The 19,262-nt window shown below is 32.5% G+C and overlaps 3 protein-coding genes and 1 long non-coding RNA gene across 5 annotated transcripts in view; 3 read left to right on the top strand and 1 right to left on the bottom strand.

The window, feature by feature from the left end:
- Positions 1–4,373: 4,373 nt before the first annotated feature.
- On the top strand, positions 4,374–5,343 carry LOC129949351 (60S ribosomal protein L44). The gene is made up of 3 exons (XM_056060751.1): positions 4,374–4,467; positions 4,658–4,831; positions 5,070–5,343. The coding sequence occupies exons 1-3, from the start codon at positions 4,465–4,467 to the stop codon at positions 5,205–5,207; spliced, it is 315 nt and encodes a 104-aa protein (XP_055916726.1). The 5' UTR covers positions 4,374–4,464; the 3' UTR covers positions 5,208–5,343.
- Positions 5,279–19,262, bottom strand: part of LOC129949345 (WASH complex subunit 3) — a 191,588-nt gene continuing 177,604 nt past the window's right edge. Inside the window, exons 2-5 of the mRNA XM_056060746.1 lie at positions 6,009–6,090; positions 5,790–5,954; positions 5,443–5,729; positions 5,279–5,373 (exon numbers count right to left, since the gene is read on the bottom strand). Of these exons, the coding sequence (XP_055916721.1) occupies positions 5,334–5,373; positions 5,443–5,729; positions 5,790–5,954; positions 6,009–6,050 (534 nt within the window). The 5' untranslated portion in view covers positions 6,051–6,090 and the 3' untranslated portion in view covers positions 5,279–5,333. The remainder of the gene's footprint in view (positions 5,374–5,442; positions 5,730–5,789; positions 5,955–6,008; positions 6,091–19,262) is intronic.
- LOC129949352 (uncharacterized) lies at positions 9,453–10,216 on the top strand. 2 transcript variants are annotated; one of them, XR_008782024.1, is made up of 3 exons: positions 9,453–9,569; positions 9,690–9,804; positions 10,031–10,216. It is a non-coding gene; the product is annotated as an uncharacterized LOC129949352 (long non-coding RNA). The 2 variants fall into 2 exon arrangements; XR_008782025.1 differs by having other exon boundaries at positions 9,473–9,569; positions 9,648–9,804.
- LOC129950818 (uncharacterized) lies at positions 17,170–17,634 on the top strand. Its single transcript, XM_056062737.1, has one exon. It carries the CDS (start codon positions 17,170–17,172, stop codon positions 17,632–17,634), a length of 465 nt encoding a protein of 154 aa, XP_055918712.1.

Here is a 19,262-nt window from a genome sequence, read left to right as displayed (position 1 = left end):
TGGAACAGTAAATATTGGAATGCCAACAGTCAAACGGCATTTGGTAGTCATCTGTCAAGTAAAAAATCATTAAAATTTTTAAAATGAATTTACGACATAATTAAGCTTCAAAAACATTTTTTCTTTTCGAAAAAATTCATGGTATTAGAATTCATATTGCATTTTTTTATCTCTGAAAATAAAGCTCAAACGGGTTCAAAAATGCAAAACCAAAGTGTTAAGTAGTGTTCACATGAGCGCGACCGACGAATGAATTACAAAATGTGAGTTTATACACGTTTGAAGACATATTTCCACACAAATTCTTAACAAAACAATAGCAACATAGTTTCTATTTGATTTATGATGCATACTTTTACTTTTCAATATCATATATTAATAAATTTAAGAAAACAAATGTAGTTGATACGAACTGTCAAACTTTATTCGCGTTCCACATTATCCACATTCGCAACGAATAAAATAATCACGCGTACTTAACCTAAAAAAATCATTCTTGTGTTGGTTTCGGTGGTAAATGGTGTTTCCATGTTGCTCCTTGTCAAACTTCATTCTTAACAAATTAAAAACTCTCATGTGAAAGAAATGTCAAAATCGACGAATATTCGCTGGTCGTGTTCATGTGAATAGTGCTTTACTGATGAGCTTCACTGATAGCTTTAAACGGCACCTTAATTCCCTTAAAAAAATGTCATTGTGGTATTCTTAAAACTTATAAACAGTGTGTTTTTGCCACTTGAAATTGTCTGGTGTCTTTTTTACTGGGAAACACAAGAAACAATAATAAAACAACGCCAAGAAAATAGAATGTCAAGAAAAAGAAACGTCAAACACCATCCAATTTCTATTTCACCTATTTTCTCTTTCCCACTTATTTGCGTCTTTCTAAGAACGTCTGAGTATAATAATAACAAAACACATTGCAACTGGACATTAAAAGGAAGTAAATAATTGTCTATTGCCATCGGCTGAGTTGAGGTTTGTATTTGCATCAAGCGATGTCTACATGCTATGGAGACAGTAGATGTGTCCAAAACAAAATATCATGCTATCCTTTCAATTTAAAGTAACGCGAATATACTTAGATCAATTAATTGCCTTTGTGTATGCATACAATTAATTTCAAAATCAATCAAATTCACATCATCGCTCCTCTTGAGAACGTTCGGAGCTGAGGATTGTCGCATACGCATACTTCGTCGGGAGTTCATTTTGTATTCGAGGTACATATCTGTAACCGGAAAGAATAAAATGTTCACTTCTAGATTCTAGTGTCCTTTTGGCGTTAATTTGATCAATGTCTAGTTACTCTTAAATGAAGGTCAGCAGGCGTTATTACTGTAGAGGTTTTAATTTGTTTGTACAGAGAAAAGAGAGAGATTATTATTTTATAGGTATTGTTTTTTCTTTGTTTCTACATTTTAGAAAAATGAAACTCATTTAAGCAACTTTTAGCTTGACGGTATGCAATGTAATGCTCAGTTCTGTGCATCTGTTAATATTCAAAAGTTATTTTCCTATGTCTATTCAGCTGTCAAATTAAATTCTGGTGTGAGAGTGGTGTTAAGATTGTGGGTCTCTGACACTCAATTTTTTCACTATCTGGAAGTTATCAAAATATCAACACAATGAATTTCTGTTTAAATTAAGCTCTTTTGAACCTGTTCACCATTATCACTGCTGTCGTTCTTGCTACTATAGTAGTATTTTACTCCTTTCAGACTCAACTGCTACTATACTACCCACGGACGAAAACTACTCCTCAAAATAAAACGGAAAAGAAATTTGTATTTGGTTTACAACAAAAACCAAAATTTAAAATTCGTCGGTTCTTTAATCAGTTTGCCCCAATAGAAGTGCAACAGCAGAAAGAAAATGTTCAGGGGTGGAATCGGCTAAGATGATTGTTGATAAATGACAGTCAAAATGATCGAATTTGATCTACATAAGGTGATAGTCAAATTGATACCTAAAAAGCTATCACAAAAAATGTGATAGTCGTTTTCAAACAAATTTGTTTATGCCGAATAGAGCTACCAGACGCAATTTAAAACTTTTATTTATATATTTTATAAGAATCAATTCAAAATTTCACCAAGGCAACAACGAATTTTGACAATTTGAATCTGAAATTGTTCAATCGAATTGAATTTAGTTAATTCATCTTACACAGACGGAATGAAAATGATCAAAAAATTGATAGTCAACAATCACCTTAGCCGATTCCACCCCAGATGTTAGCCTTATAAAAGATAAAAAAAAGAAATTCACTCAAGGTAGAAACGGTGAATGCCTTACTTACTGCAAAGGAATTTCTTAAAAACAATTTCAATTTCACCGAAAAATGGGAGCCATCTAAAACTTTAATCAAGAATTACAAAACATTGTATAGGCGGTCTATCTATCATTCGTTTCCATCATTGAAAATAAACATTGAAATTTTTTTGACAGGTGTTTATAGCTATCCTTAAACATTTCTGTTATTGAAAAAATTTCCCGATTGAAATCTACCGGCAAAATTTTACTAGCAGAAATCTATCATTGGAATTGTGTGAAATTGGAACACAAATCAGTGGAACGATTCGTTTCACTTTTGAACATAAAGTACCAGCTGTTCAGGAAAATGAATTTCCGTCCGGAAAATAGAACATACATTTTTAGAGAAAAAAAAATTCTTTGTGTGATTTCCGATGGATTAGTATATAATTTCCATTTCCAATCAAAGGAAAACACAGTTAAATATTGTTTAATGTTTATTACTGAAAATATGGAACATAGAATGTACAATAATGAATTTAATTTATTCATGAATATTCAAACATGTATGTTAATGTAAGATATAATTTCAATTGCCAATTTTTTATTTAATAAACAAAAAGTGATGAATTTAAATTATTTATTTTAACTATATTATTTTAAAATGTGGACCTTTGAGCAGTGAAAGCAAAAATTTGGTACTACGTTACATCCTTCTATTTGTCTGTTTTCGGAACATAAGCCTTAACTTCGAATTTGGACATTATTTTTTTCAGTTTTTAATTTTGTTCATGGGCTAAGCATGTGTTTGTTGTTTTTTTGTTTTACTCCTCAATTTAAGAAAATACTCCGCAAAATGATAGAAAAATACTACTCTTGAAATTTTTAAAACGACAGCACTGAGTCCATTATATTCCGTTAAACTTCGCGAATTAAGAGAATCTCTATCTCTCTCTCTTTAGTGAGGCAGCCAATATGGCAGAAATCTCAAAAGCTTTGTGTTTATTACTAACTTTTCTTTGACAACTCGAATGAAGTAAAATGAAATCAAATGTGAAATTAAGAAATTAAATTAAAAAAAAAGTAAGACAAGATGCATTCATCAATCGATTTCATAACTTCGAATGCTTTTCGAAATTACTTTAAGTGAAATTAAAGGAGCTGGAAAATGTAGCATTAGTCAAACAAAATTCTGTTGATTGCCAGAATTTGTATAATTTCATATGTTTGTACATATTTGTTTTGTTATTTTCAATAAAATAAGTAAAAAATGTTTTCGTTTTTTATTTGCATTGCGTTGAAAGACATGACAGCTGTCAGATGGTTTTTGTTTCTTTGCGATAATCAGTTTCCAAATATGGCTTGTGAAAGAATTGTGTTAAAAAATAGTTGTTAAATGTGTCTTGGAAGTTTTTCATTGTCTTACTAGAAATGTTATGGAGACATCAAAATTTAAGCACAACAATTCACTTCATTTTTAATTCGTAATAAAATTGAAATCTATATCGATACGAGTAAAATGTCTGACCTCTAACTAATATTTTGAATCTATATTAATTTGTTAAAGTGAAATGTAGAACCTTGCTGTATGCCATGCCAATTATATGAGAATATTTTTAAACTAGTGATATATAAGGCATTATACTACTTCTGAAGGTATTTTATAATATATTGCATTGTCATAACTTCTTTATACTCTATTTTTACTTCTACATTACACCTTAGTACTAATTACGGTATTTTAATATGCTAGTTTCCTTTTGCTATATTCTCACTTCAACAGCGCAGTAAAGAATCACGTGTAAATTAAATAACAAATAATTTTGGAAGTTTGTCTTAAAACATATAAGTGCTAACAGTTTATCTCTACTGTTTGCATACAATTAAAAAACATGAAATTTGTGTTTGGTCTTCTATTATTTTAAATTTTAATGCATGCTTTATGATGATTTGCATGCATAACCTCTAAAAATAAAAAGAGACTGTTAGAGAAAATAATCATTGGATTAGTTTAGTAAATGTAAGCGCGGGCTAAGTGTTCTTCATGTAGCGTGTAAACTTCGAAAAAATCAGTTTCTATAACACCCCTGCCTTATCATCGAACTTCGAACAAAACTGTCAATTTTGACATAACAAAATGTCGTACTTCCGTTTATGTCCCCGTCCTTTTCTTTCCTTTTCGTTCTTTGACAACTGAATTTGGTCAAGATGGTATGCTTAAATCTGAGTTTTATTTTTTATTTTAAATCCCCTTGTAATTTTTAATTTGTTTTCCATCCAACAATGGGTTAGATTTAATAATATTAAGTTAAATTCAAACTTTAAACTAAAATCTTTATTTTTGTGAAGTGAAAATGAATTCAGTGCAAACGAATTAATTTTGTTTTCTCATTTGATCTAGGTGAATGTACCAAAACAAAGACGTACCTTCTGCAAAAAATGCAAGGTCCACAAGTTGCACAAGGTGACACAGTACAAAAAGTCCAAGGAGCGTAAAGGTGCTCAGGGCAGAAGACGTTACGACAGGAAACAACAAGGTTTTGGTGGTCAAACCAAGCCCATCTTCAGGAAGAAGGTAAGCATCGAACCAGCATAACAGTTTATCATGCATAGCTGTAGAACTGAAAGGCTGTTAATCCTTAAGCCTTTTGGTGGGAAAAAAGTATGCAAAAGCAAAATGTAGTTGTTCCATTTATGTGTGGATTCAAAGCGCCAAATTGTCTTGTCTCCCTGGAACGGCTTTTACACTTATTTCTTCTTATACTTTATATGATTGATGAATTGGGATTGATTGAATTCTCTTTCTTTTTCAGGCAAAGACAACCAAAAAGATTGTCCTGCGTATGGAATGTACTGAGTGCAAGTACCGCAAGCAGACTCCTCTGAAGCGTTGCAAACATTTCGAGTTGGGAGGCGACAAGAAGAGGAAGGGACAGATGATTCAGTTCTAGATTAATATGATCCAATTTATATTAATTCTTTCTTCTGCCTTTTTTAATTAAACGATAAAAAACAAAAAACATTTTAAAAGTGATTAAACTATTTTATTCAGTGGTAATGTTCCTATTGTTCCACAGTTAACTTATAGTGCCATCTGCTAACAATTTGTTTGGAGTGCTGTAAGACAAGAAAGGTGGAAAACTTTATTAATCCGCGAATGAAAAGATGAAGAGAATCATCAATTACTCTATGATAGTAGGATCGACGCCTTCGGCTTTCATTTTTAACTTAACGGCATCAATGGGAACTCCGAATTGTAACATCTTGAAGAATTTCTTGTAACGAGCATCTTCACAAGCCTTAACACCTGTTTCCACCGGTGGTGGAGGTTCATCATTTTTATCTTCACCATCTTTACCGGCCACAGAAGTATCGGCTTCCTTTGTTTCTTCTTGAATTTCTTGTTGTAAAGGGGGTTTGGAAGTCGTCTCTATATTTTGTGTGGGTTCTTCTAGACTTGGAATCGATGAAAGCTAACAAAAAGTTGTTTAAAGTCTCGAGTAGATAATTCCTCAAAACAAATCATGATTTACTTTTGATTCTATGATTATCAGAGAAGCTTCAAGTTTTTGCATTTTCCTCTCGACTTCGATAAATTTGGTTTCGCATTTTGATGCAAAATCATTCAGGAATGAACACGAACTGATAACAAAATGATTAACAAATGCAAGAATTCGTTTCTGGTGCAGTGGTGGAATCTATAGAAGGAAATCATTAAATGTGGAATATTTATGATAATAACGAAGATGGACCTGTGTTTTATCAATAGAGTTGTTTAAAATATGTTCATTCATAGCAACAATATCGAAATAATTAATTTGTTTTTAGAATAAACGTAGAAAATAGTTTCAGAGAAATACGCAAATTCAAAACGTCAAAATTACACCGTTTTCATAGATCGAATATTTATATAGATTATGACAAAATACGAAGAATGGACTTGTTCGTTTACATTCCGAAAAAAATGTGTTCTGTTACTAGGACAGGTCAGCGTCAAACACATGAGGGTGTTCAGTCGGCTGAGAAGTTTCGATGGTTGTTATTGCTTATAGTTTCACAGTTAAAAATGTCCAAATTTATTTATGTTATTCATGAGTTCACTTACACCAAAACAAAGCTTCCGAATTGTAAAAATTTACTTTGAACAAACAAATGAGCTCATGAAGTTTATAGAGAATTTTATCCATTTAACATTTGGCGCATTCATAACAGTAGTGCCTACGTTTTTTTGTTTTTAAATTCAATGGAGCATATTTACATATTTCGTTTTGTTTTTAAATTTAATGGAGCATATTCACAGATGTTTGCTAAACTCTTGCTAAGTTGTTACTAAGCAAGTCCAGAGGATATGCTATTTATAAATAAATTGAAACCTAAGTTTAGAGCCAAACCTGTGGTTTAACTATAAACATAGGAAATGCTGTGTTTAAGTAGTTATTACCACAGCCAAATTTGTTTGTGAATTGAAAAGCTAAAAAGGTAAATCATCAAATAAATTCTACGGAAATTTGCTTGTGTAGCTCTTTTTTTGGCAATTTTTGCTATAAAGTTCTTTGTCTGACTGCGATAAGTTTTCCATCCGTTCGCGTTTTCTATTTTTCTTGGTGTTCATCTAAAATATTATTAAACGTTGTTGGTTGTTTTTGTGAATGACACTCCATTTGTTAGCTCCTTAGAGAAAGCAAATCTCTTTGCTAGGCAGTTCGCCGCGAATTCAACTCTGCCAGTGAGTGTTATGACTCCGCCTGTACTTGAGCGAGTTAATGATTCTATGGGGCAAATCTTTTTTCGCACTCGTACCGTAGCGAGGGTCCTAAAAGATCTTAACATACACAAATGTGAGGTGTTCATCATCGCTGGCAAAACCACTGCGTAAGCTTTTTCATCTGTCCTACTCCTCAGGTCTCGTTCCGAGCGGATGGAAAACCGCATTTGTCCAGCCTATTCCCAAAAAAAGCGAATTTTCCTCACCGTCTAATTATCGACCGATTGCACTTACGTCCCTTCTTTCCAAGGTCATGGAAACGCTGATTAATTATCAGCTCAAGAAATATCTTGAAGAACGGAAGCTTCTTAATGACCGACAGTATGGCTTTCGTAGCAATAGGTCCACTGGTGATCTCATGGTTCATCTCACCGAACAGTGGAACAAATCTTTACATAGCTTTGGAGAATGTAAGATTATTGCACTAGATATTTCAAAAGCATTTGATAGGGTTTGGCATCAGGCTCTCTTATCGAAAATGCGTGCTTTCGGTTTGCATGAATCCCTCCTTCATTGGATTAGTAATTACCATTCGAATCGTTCAATACAAGTTGTATTGGATGGATTCAAGTATGAAAACCAAAAAATAAATGCTGGTGTGCCCCAGGGCTCTGTTCTATCTCCAATACTCTTTCTCATTTTTATTAATGATCTCCTGTCTGCAACATCTAATCCAATACATTGTTTCGCTGACGATAGTACTCTTAGCTTTTCATATTCGTTTTCAGATTCACACCCCTCTTCTTCGGATGTGGAACTGCAACGACAAAATATGATAAGCTCATTAAATTCCGAGCTAAACAGTATTGTACAATGGGGAATAAGAAACCGCGTGGAATTTAATGCTTCGAAAACGCAATGCTGTCTTGTATCGTTAAAGCGAAATATACCCCCCTGCCATTATCCATAAATGGCACATGCATCGAGGAAACTGAACATCTGGATATTCTTGGTATATGTATCACCAACCACCTTTTGTGGAACGATCACATACGCGATGTCGCCAAAAATGCCACAAGATGTTTGGGTTTGCTAAGGCGATGCAAGAAGTTTTTCCCCCCTCTGATCTGGCTGTTATTTACAAGTCTTATATACGTCCAAAGCTTGAGTATAACTCCCATATCTGGGCTGGTGCTCCTGCAACTTACTTAAGCCTCTTGGATAGTATTGAACGTAGAGCATTTAGATTGATTGGTGATATTACCATCATAAGATCATTTACGTCACTTGAACATCGTCGAAATGTTTCTTGTCTCACCCTGTTTTACCTTTATTTTAATGGTTTATGCTCTAGAGAAATAGCCAGCTGCATTCCTCCCCTTAAACAGTTCAACCATAATACTCGCGCTTCTAGGAATGCTCATCAATATACCCTCGAGCCCATCTTCGGTCGTACTGTCAAGTATAGAGATTCGTTCTTTAGCCGTACTATGCGAATGTGGAATGCCTTACCACACTCTGTCTTTCCCAGCTATTGCAATATTCAGGAATTCAAAACCAATGTGCACCGACATCTCCTTTCAACCCCTCTCTCCCTTTCCTAGTGCTCACACTGTGTCTACATAATAAGGGTAATATATCCCCTTGAGTGTGCGCTTATTATAAAAAAAAAATTGATTTTGAATAAGAGCTGTGTTTATTGAACCAACCAATAGATCAAGAAATCATGCGCCAATAAAATTAAATATAAGTCAAAATTTTAGTAATTTATATTTGTATTTAAATAATAAAAGATTAATTTTATTTTGAATTGTATGCCCTTATCGATCAGCTGATCGTCAAACGTCAAAATCATTGTTCACTTACTTTGTAGCTGACATAATGTCATAAATCAACATACCTATTCACAAACAAAATTCCATAAAATTATCAATGAAATTATAATAATACAAAAATTTATTCCAAAAATATGTATTGCGTGTAATATATGTTAAACCCAAAAATGTTAACGATTTGATTTTTGAAACATTATTATGTCATATTGCTTTTCACAACTTAAAAACTAAAAAATACAAAAACATTTTAAAAAATTTAGGTTTATATGCGAGAAATGGTAAAGCAATTAATAACAAATTTTTCAAAGACTATGGTGCAATTTATAGGAAAGTTCAATTGTAATTAAAGAAATTTCCATTAAACAAATCCAAAAACTGACAGATTCTAAGTATGTCAGATACTAATTGAGGACTTCTAAGAAAACTACTTTTTCTAGTAAAGAGTTTTTCAACTATTATTCCTTTGCGTAGATTGTAAATTATAGTCTAAAAATACAAAGATCAATAATGAAATGCGAATATTTTATAAGTACGATTACCAACTATATTCTGATTTTTTTTTAAATTAAATGAAATGAACAAAAATTAACTATTCTAGTTTCTTCCCTCTTGAACAATTCTGCAGCCCAGTGTTCGAATATTCGAATAAATAACATTTCGAATAAAAATGGATTCCTGTTTTCCGGTCAAGTGAATTTCTTTCTTCTGTCACTTCCATTTCATTTCTTCATTTAAAATTAATTTACACAACGTGGAGGTAGTCAATCAAAATGGTAAGTTTATATTATTTTCATTTATTGAAATACTTCTGTCTAAAACTTAATTTTATTTAAATTCGTGTGTGTTACCAGTTTTATAAACCAACCAATTTTGTTTCCTTACAAATTGTCTAGGTTCGAAGATTTATATGTGTACCATGGATTTCAAGAATCACATGAAATTAGAGAACGGACAATGAGACCTTGAAAAATATTGTTAAAGGACAAGAATGTCCTTGATTTGAAAATGGTAAGTTTAAAAATTTTGAATTTTTGAATACGCATGGTTGTACAACTGAAAGGCTCGTCCAATCGCTAGAGCCATTTGGTGGGAAAAGCATGCTAGAATAATTTTCAAGTTTTTTCCTTAATTGGGGGCCTTACTCTAAAGTTTGACCTCCTGGACATTAACTTGTACATAATCTTTCATCTCTATAATGTTGATTATTGTTTTAAAAGTGTATTTTATATTATAGATGGGAACAAACAACTGCATTGTGCACGAAATAGCTTGCAAAGCAAGGACAGCACGCGGTTCAGAATTATGGCGGGAAGATTAGAGATGCCACGAACATGATTGTAGGTCACGATTGTATGATTTAATTAACTAGCTTAAGTCTGTTAATGAAATTTAAAACAATAAATATGACATAAATGTTAAATGCTGTTTTTGTATTGAGTTTTTAATTTGAACTTCCTATCAAGACGGCCTGCCCGACTTATGTGCATGCTGAGCTGCAATGATCGCGTGAGGTGATCTCAAATGGATATTTCTTTCAAGATTTGCCGGATGTCACTGGTCACAGAGAATTTATTTAAAATAGATATAGAAAAGTAGCCGTTGATTGGACTTGATGTTTTTTAATAAACAAGGCGGACTTCTCTAGCATATAAACTTTAAAACTATATTCGAAAGCAGGCATTTGTTTTGGGGTCTCACACTTTCGGTTAAAAGCAACAAATCTATGGTGATCCTTTTTTTTGTGATAGCATTTTAAATTTAATAGTATTAGCCATTAGCCATCTTTAGGAAACTAAAACTACGAGCTTTAAAAAGCTAAAATCAGGAATAAAGGAACGCTACAGATTTTTAGTTAAGAATTACTCACGAGTTGAGTTCCTTATTCATTGTGGGCTATATTTATAGTTTTTGAATAAAACTTCCCTCGGCATATTTCCCATCAAACAAATACCCAAAAAATAACTACCTATACCCATTGAAATACACAAAAGCTCAACTCTCCCAAAAACAAGAATTTTCAATATAAACAAGTTCAAAAGGTTAGTTTTGGCACAATTTTTTTTGTTATTTATTTAAATATCGTGATTGCTTAACAACAGTAAGATTTACAATCTTATAAAGTAGCTGTAAGCTTTCTTTTGAAAAATGAAACCTAAGCAATATTGTATGCTTGTTGCGTTCAGATTTTGTTTTATACTACGAGGTTAAGTGCTCCAAAGCTTAATCGAATTTTTTTTTTTCGAAAGGCGTGTCTATTAAGCGTGAGGCAAAAATATCCTATCATATCTACGTAATCCAGAAACATAACGAACTATTGAGTTGAAAGCTACATTAGTTTTCACCTGTTCGTGAAACTGCAGTTACAATAGATTTCACAACCATAAACCAAAATAGGGACTACCAAGGTTTAAGCGAGAAGCAAATGAGTTTTTAATGGAGTGAAACCCATAACGTACGAAGTACTCCATAAACTTTACCAACGAGTCTATTTATATGATCATCCCAAGTCAAAAGACGATTAAAAGTCACCAAAATTCTTTGCTGTAACCACATGTGCGATTGAAGCATTGCTCAGAACAATTAGTGGAAAATAAGAAAGGTCAAGAGATTTTCTATTAATTACAAGACATTTGGATTTTTTGGGTTCAACATAAGTCCGTTTGACAAAGACCAACTTGCCACTCTCTTCAGGTCTTCATTGACGCAGAAAGCTCCATGTTAGATAAGGTCAAGTGGACAGCTGAAGTAAAACTGAACGTCATCAGCATACAAGTGAGAGCTGCAATTAACTAATGTAGATGAAAGTTCATTTACATAAGCAGAAAACAAGAGGGGACCCAGTATGGAACCTTGTGGTACACCAGTGGCATTCTGCAAAAAATTTGACAGTGTATCACCAACTTGCAGTGCTTGCTTTCTGTCAGTTAGATAAGACAAAATTCACATTAAAAATTTTCGAAGATGGGGATCATTCCTTGCAAAATTTTATTGATGGCCATAATGGCTGAATCACAAACGCGCTCTAGCTTCGGCTTCACCTGACGTTTACGAGTTCAGCCATAGGAATTCAACGCATGCTATCCCAATGAAGCTACGACCTCACGTTTCGTTTGACAATCGTAAGGAAAAAAACGTAATGTAACGTAATGTGACTCCAAACGGAAGCTCTAGTTCAATTATCTGAACATTTGCTTTAAAAAAAATGTCAACAAACTAAATATTTGCCCTTTGGAAGGATGAAATAATAGAAATGTCATTCAAAGCAAACTCGAAGCAGGCCCATCGTAACGCAGACGAAGCCGAAGCTGAAGCGTGTTTGTGATTCAGCCATAACTCTTTCAAATTATTTTTTTTTTGAATGCCAAGGAACAGTTGAACTGTGCAGTAGCATAACTATAGTCACAACGCATTATGCACTCACTGCTCATATAATGGAGCCAACCGGCAGTCTCCAGGGCGATTTATATTTCCTGGGAGTATTTTTTTTGAACGATTTTCTGGCATCTCTGAAGAAAGGGATTTCCCTTGAACAATAATTCAATCCAATTACATCTAAATTTTTTTCTAATTATTCCCAAATAGCAATTTAATCTGATGGTTTATGAAGATAATGCACGTTCCTATTTTCTCAGATAATGAACAATTAGTATGAGAAATAATAGGAATACGAACAAAGTTTTTTAACGTAGTTTTTGATGTAAGTTTAAAAACTAAAAACAAAGCTTACGGAACAATTCTGTGGTCTATGTACAAAGGTATGTTCAACAAAAACACCAAAGAAGTACTAAAGTATAAAATAAAGTATTATCAAAGAAGCAGCTTCAAAAAATTCTAATCTATTACCAAAATGTCAACGGTCTACGGACAAAGATTAAAAAAGGTCTACAAAAATATAACCATTCACCACACGATATTAATCATTTTGACTAAAACTTGGCTAAACAATACATTCTTGGATACGGAACTCTTCGATTCGATTTATCAAGTGTACAGACGTGATGGACACTGCTTAAATGACATCAGCACTGTATGAGGTGGACTTTTGCTTGCCGTAAATAATTTCTTGACATGCACTTTGGTAGACGACTTTCATTTATCTGATGTAGAAATGATTTGCATAAAAGTTAAAACTGTAACAGGACTGCTATAAATTATCCCCACGTATATAAGGTACATACCTCCAAACTCTCCAGACTTTGAAAAAAACTTCAAATATGTTTGCAAATTTGTTCAAAGATGCTTTCGAAGTAACGACCTCCTGTCAAACGCCTGTCACAAAATTTCCCTCATTTAAATTCAATTAGTCTTTAAATCTCTGAAGATGAAATCGTTCGCAAAGCTTCAGAACTTTACGTTTGTAATAGCCCTGGTCCAGATGGTGTACCTTCTTATATTTTGAAAAAATGTGCATCCTATCCTCTACATATTCTTTTTAATAAATCACTTAAATCTTCAATTTTTTCCTGAAATTTGGAAAACTTCGTTCATAACACCGATACATAAAAAGGGTAGTAAAAATGAAATACAAGATTATCGTCCCGTTGCAAAACTGTCCATCATCCCCAAGTTATTTGAGTCCAGTCCAGAGTCCATTAATTCAAAATAAGTCAACAGTTACTAACCTCTTTCATTTCAGTTCATTTTGTTTAGATTCGTTTGAAAAACGGAAACAAGTTGACTGTGTCTTCACAGACTTCAGTAAGGCCTTTGATAAATTGTGCCATAAAACGTTAACTTCCAAACTTAAATCCCAAGGCTTTAACGATAAATTTGTTAGTTGGGTTTCGGCGTACTTATGTATATCATACAGCGTAGTTTTTAGGAATGAGCAGTTATCATATTTTTATACCAACTCTGGTGTACCGCAAGGTAGCCACTTAGGAGCCTTACTGTTTATTTTGTACGTTACCGACTTACATTCTATTATAAAACAATCATCTGTTTTAATTTACTCTGATGACATTAAAATTTTCAAACGTATCGACTCACTTGACGACTATTTATTCCTACAAGTACAAAGAAGCTTCATGCGCTTCTGCCTCCGTTTCTTCCCATTGTCCAATAGGCTCGAACTTCCACCCTACAATCATAGGCTTACGCTCATAAATTTTCCATCGCTTTCTAATCACAGAGAGTACATTCATCTATGCTTTGTTATAAAATCAATCAATGGGTCAGTCATATCACCATCGATTTTGGAAAAATCAAACTTTATTTATAGCCGTTCAAGTATTAGAAGACAAGTTCCTTTACATCCTACATCAAGCAGGTCGAACTATGGTAAAAACAATTCCCTCAACTAATTGATTTCAGTTAACAACAAGTATTACTTTTTGGGATATTCTGTAAGCGATGATTTTAACAGCTCTATTACGGTTGTCAATTATCAATACGCTATTTGACATTTTTAAATGAAATTGATGAATTGGTATTATCGTTGTCAGCAATCAAAATTTTTGATAAACTGTGAACGCTCTTCAGAATTCAGATCTATTGTGAATGATTCAAATTGTCAGTCTTGGTATTATGGATTTCAAAATATTTGTTGATTATCAAATTTTCAGCCAATCAAAAATTCCTCGTTGATAAAATATTTTACGGATCGCGAAAGCCAAAAGCATGTCTACTATTGAACTATTTTTAGGTGAGAATGAAATTGAAGAAGAAAATACTTTGGAGGAAGCAAAGATTCGAAGAAAACTACGCGATGCTTCAAATCCGATGGATTTGACTGAACATATGTATGTAGATAGAAGATCTTTTTTAGTTACATTACAAAATCTAATTTGGCTCGCTTTTAGATTCATTTAAAACTTTAGACTTTCGAAAGAAGCCTTCCTTAATATTTGTTTAGATATCAACGACATGTTAAAACCAACGAAAAGACAACAATCCATCCCAAACATACTAAAATTTGCAGCTGTCTTAAGAATCCTTGCGCAAGGAAGCTTCTAGTTGAGTGTTGGGAACGATTTTAACATTGGGATGGCGCAAACAACGGTTTCAGTTGTTTTGAAAGAAGTTTTAAATGTCTTGGAAACAAATATTTGTATTAAATGGATACAATTTAACTATTCACAAGAAGAAGAAGAAGGCCAAGATACATATACTTTTTTCAAAAGAGCAGTAATCAAAATGTTATTGGTGCTATCGACGGGACTCATATCAAAATTATTGGTCCGAATAAAGATCTTAGACATGTATACTACAACAGGAAATGATTCTATAGCATCAATACTATGCTTGTAAGCTTTCCATCATTTTGGTTGGTATTCTACTAACTTCCAGTTCTGTTTTAAAGGCATGTTACAACTTAATGTGCATTAAGTATATTAATGTGAATCCAGGATCATCACACGATGCCAATATATGGAATATGTCCTCTTTGAAAGCAAAATTGGAGGAGGACTACCGTAGTGGCCGTATTGACTTTCGGAACTCGATAGTATTGTTGAAACCATTGATATTGCTATAGATTCTGCAGACACATCATTCAATGAAGGCAACCGAATAAGGGATTCGATTTTGAGCTTCATGTAAAAAGTAAATTAAAAATTGAATAGCACCATTAATTTATTAAAAACTACTTAAATTTTTAATCCAAATCAACCAAAATAAAATTCGTTACACGAAACAAAAGCAGTCCGTTGAAAAATTGTAAATGAAATTGAAACGTCAAAAGTAAATAGGCACTATTCACAATAGATTTTTGATCTTTGTTCACAATGGATCTTGATTGATCTTTGACAACCGTAATAAGGCTGTAAAAGTAAAACATATAAATTAATTTTTTCAACACATCAGTTTAGCTTTTTTTTTGCAAATTGCTTAAAGCATTGTAAATCTGTTAATCTAAGAAAAATGTAATATTAGTCTTAAGTTCTAACGTTAGTTTGTTTAACGAATTCAATAAATAAATCAATATAAATAGATTTGATAATATGATGTTGAACCGCATCAAGCGGAATTTTAGCTTAAACCGTCCAAAAAATATCAACGTTGGAATTAAAGTGGTTTCTGTTTAAAGCTTATTCTCATAATTTTCAAACTGAAGATTCTAAATTAAATGAAAAACTGCTAATAACTCTTCACCGCTAAACAAAAAATTACTTCACCCATTTCCATGCTATAACTTAATGAAAACGTAATGACTATTTGATATACATAAGTACATAATATGTAAGTAGTTTTTTCTCAAGTCGGGAATCGTAACATTCAGAGCAGTTTTGAACACTCCTAAACTTTTTGACGAGGATTCCTTTTGTGAATTGTATTCCATCCATATCTGTGTTTTGGGATTACTTTGGAATCAAATTATTTGCGCATATCCGCATTTAGGTAATCCCTAATTTTATCTAATTCCGAAATCGTTTCTTTTGAATCAAGTTGTCATCTTTCCTCCGAATGTGTGGTTAAATTTTGTTAATTGAACTCAAAGTAAAACTAAAACAATTGTACATGTCACCAATTCTAAATTACTCTGGCGTTATTTTGTGCGGTTGATGGTGGAGTATTCAATTTCGTTTATTTAATACGGATTTACGTGGTTGGTGTGTGAACCGCATCTAATTGAATTACTGAATTCAAATGTATTTTTCACATGCATTTCATCAGAAAAATTAGTCTATGTTTAAATTAGGGACACTCTTACTTCACTTGTTGGAATAATTTTGAAATGAATATATAAATGGTTTCGATAATGTTATATGGTTGTTTGTTTTTGTTTTTGTTTTTTTTTTTTTTTTTTTAACTGGGGGTTTGTTTTGTTTATGTTTTATTTTTAATACTTGGATATGTTATTTGAGAAGTTCAGACACTCATTCGATTAGCTTTGTTTTTTTTTTTTAAACTTTTTGATTTTGTGGGTAAGAATTGCATATGGGGATAGACTTATTATTGGTGGTGTGAACTTGGTTAGAGACTTGATTAAGTTAGGGTTTTAAGTATGCAGGAAATTTGGATGTAGAAAACTTTTTATTTCATGGCGTTCAAGGAAATTTCCCATTTTATAATATAGTCACTCTTATTGTGAAGATCAACTATCAATTAATAATTGTAATTTTTCAATCAGTTTTATTAAATGGTATTGTGAGTGTCAACTGTCAATGAATTGTTGATACATTGTGGATTTGTATCAATAACCTATTGTGAATGGGAAAAATTGGTATTGCAAAAAAGAATTCATCGACTTTCTTATCAACTGGCAATTTTTTTTTTCAATCGTAAATTTGTGGTTGATGAGTTCGTGTTTGAAAAAATAAAAAAAATTGTGAGTTTCGAATTATAAAAATGTATAAAATCGTTAATTTTGTATTTTAAAGGTCTCAAAAAGTTATTAGTAACAAAAAACAGATATGCAGATAAGTCCAGTTTATGGAACAAAATATTGAACTCGCTAAGGGATTCTGCACAAAAGCTGGAGCACATTCAAAATGGGAAAACATTTCTGTAGAGCTGAATAGCTTAGGGCCGCCAGAACGTACTTCAGAGAAGTGGCAAAGAGTATGGGTCGACCTTAAATGCAAAACAAAGAAGAAGAAAACTGAAAACAAAATCGAAATATCAGCCACTGGTGGTGGTCCAAATAGACTTCACCACTTCAGCGATATGGAAGAAGCTGTTGTAAGTTTATTGGATCTAAATACATGTGTTAATCCACCCGGAAGAGAATTTGGTTTGGAAACTATTAACACCTCAGATGAAAATGATTTATTGACTGAAGAACACGCGTATAAACGATCAACCCATCAGATTGACCCGGATCCAGTTGAAGTTGTTGATCAACAGCAAAAAAAACCTCTTCATATTTTTGTCTGGTCCTATGATCTGCGCCTATGATCTTAATGTGTGTACCATCCAAGCATTCTACCACGTTAGGAATTCCACTTTTCTCAAAATAATACACTTTTGCCCTCCTTTCTTCCTCCTCAGTGTAATAGAACTTTATCCATTTTGGGCACACATAGTTTTCAATTACACCAAGGACTTCCTTTAGGACAAGCGATGTAGTTGATTGGGCAATACCAAGATTAAAGTCGTTTCCCAAACTCAATCAAACTTGAATCTTCATCATCATCAAAAATTAATTCAGTCGAAGTCATTTTTTATTTTGTTTTTAATTTTTTTTATTTTCTTTCAAAACTTCTGTCAGTTGCAAGAATAATAAAATAATTTTGAAGGCATTCACAATAGCACAATATTTTATCAATTGATTTTCACAATACGGTTTTGATTTGAATTGATATACAGCCTTATTACTGTTGTCAAAGATCAATTAATTGATAATTGAAACATGTTGTCAATTAATTGATAAATTGGTATTATGAACGCGAGTTGATTTTTTGATCCATTGTGAACAAAGATCAAAAATCTATTGTGAATAGTGCCTATTTACTTCCAAACACTCAACTGGTAGCTTCCTTGCGCAAAGAATCTTAAGACAGCTGCAAATTTTAGTATGTTTGGGATGGATTGTTATCTTTTTGTTGATTTTAACTTGTCGTTGATTTCTAAAAATACATTAAGAAAGGCTTCTTTCGAAAGTCTAAAGTTTTGAATGAATCTAAAAGTGAACCAAATTCGATTTTGTAATGTAACTAAAAAAGATCTTTTATCTTCATACATATGTTCAGCCAAATCCATCGGATTTGAAGCAGCGCGTAGTTTTCTTCGAATCTTTGCTTGCTCCAAAGTATTTTCTTTTTCAATTTCATTTTCACCGAAAAATAGTTCAATAGTAGACATGCTTTTGGCTTTCACGATCCGTAAAATATTTTATCAACAAGCAATTTTCGATTGACAGAAAATTTGATAATCAACAAATATTTTGACATCCATAATACCAAGACTGACAATTTGAATCATTCACAATAGATCTGAATTCTGAAGAGCGTTCACAGTTTATCAAAAATTTTGATTGCTGACAACGATAATACCAATTCATCAATTTCATTTAAAAATGTCAACTAGCGTATTGATAATAGACAACCGTAATAGGGCTGATAGTCTATCAACCGTCAATTGGTTGATAGTTGATCCTCGCAATAAGGCTATTAGTTAGTTGTTTAAGTATGCAGGAAATTTTGATATAGAAAACTTTGTATTTCATGACGTTCAAGGAAGCTTCCCATTTTATAATAAAGTTAATCCATGGATCACTTTGAAAGCTTTGATTTAAGCGCTTGGTTATTGTTAACACGTTTTAAAGGCTTACAGACCTATAATGGTTAGCAAATATCAACACGATATTTGATAATAGTTGATAATTATCAACAAAATTAATGAAACGGTATTATGGTGATCATAATTATCAATATTTTTGATAAATAGTGAATTAAAAGTTCTATTGTGAATAGCTTTATTGATAAACTCGGTATTACGGCTATCAAACATATTGATACTCATCAAATATTCTATCAGCAACAAAATCTTCGTTGACAAATGTATCAAATATTCGTAAATGACAA

Source organism: Eupeodes corollae, chromosome 3 (genome assembly GCF_945859685.1).
Source record: "Eupeodes corollae chromosome 3, idEupCoro1.1, whole genome shotgun sequence".
NCBI lineage: Eukaryota > Metazoa > Arthropoda > Insecta > Diptera > Syrphidae > Eupeodes > Eupeodes corollae.
This window is presented reverse-complemented; position numbering and strand designations above follow the sequence as displayed.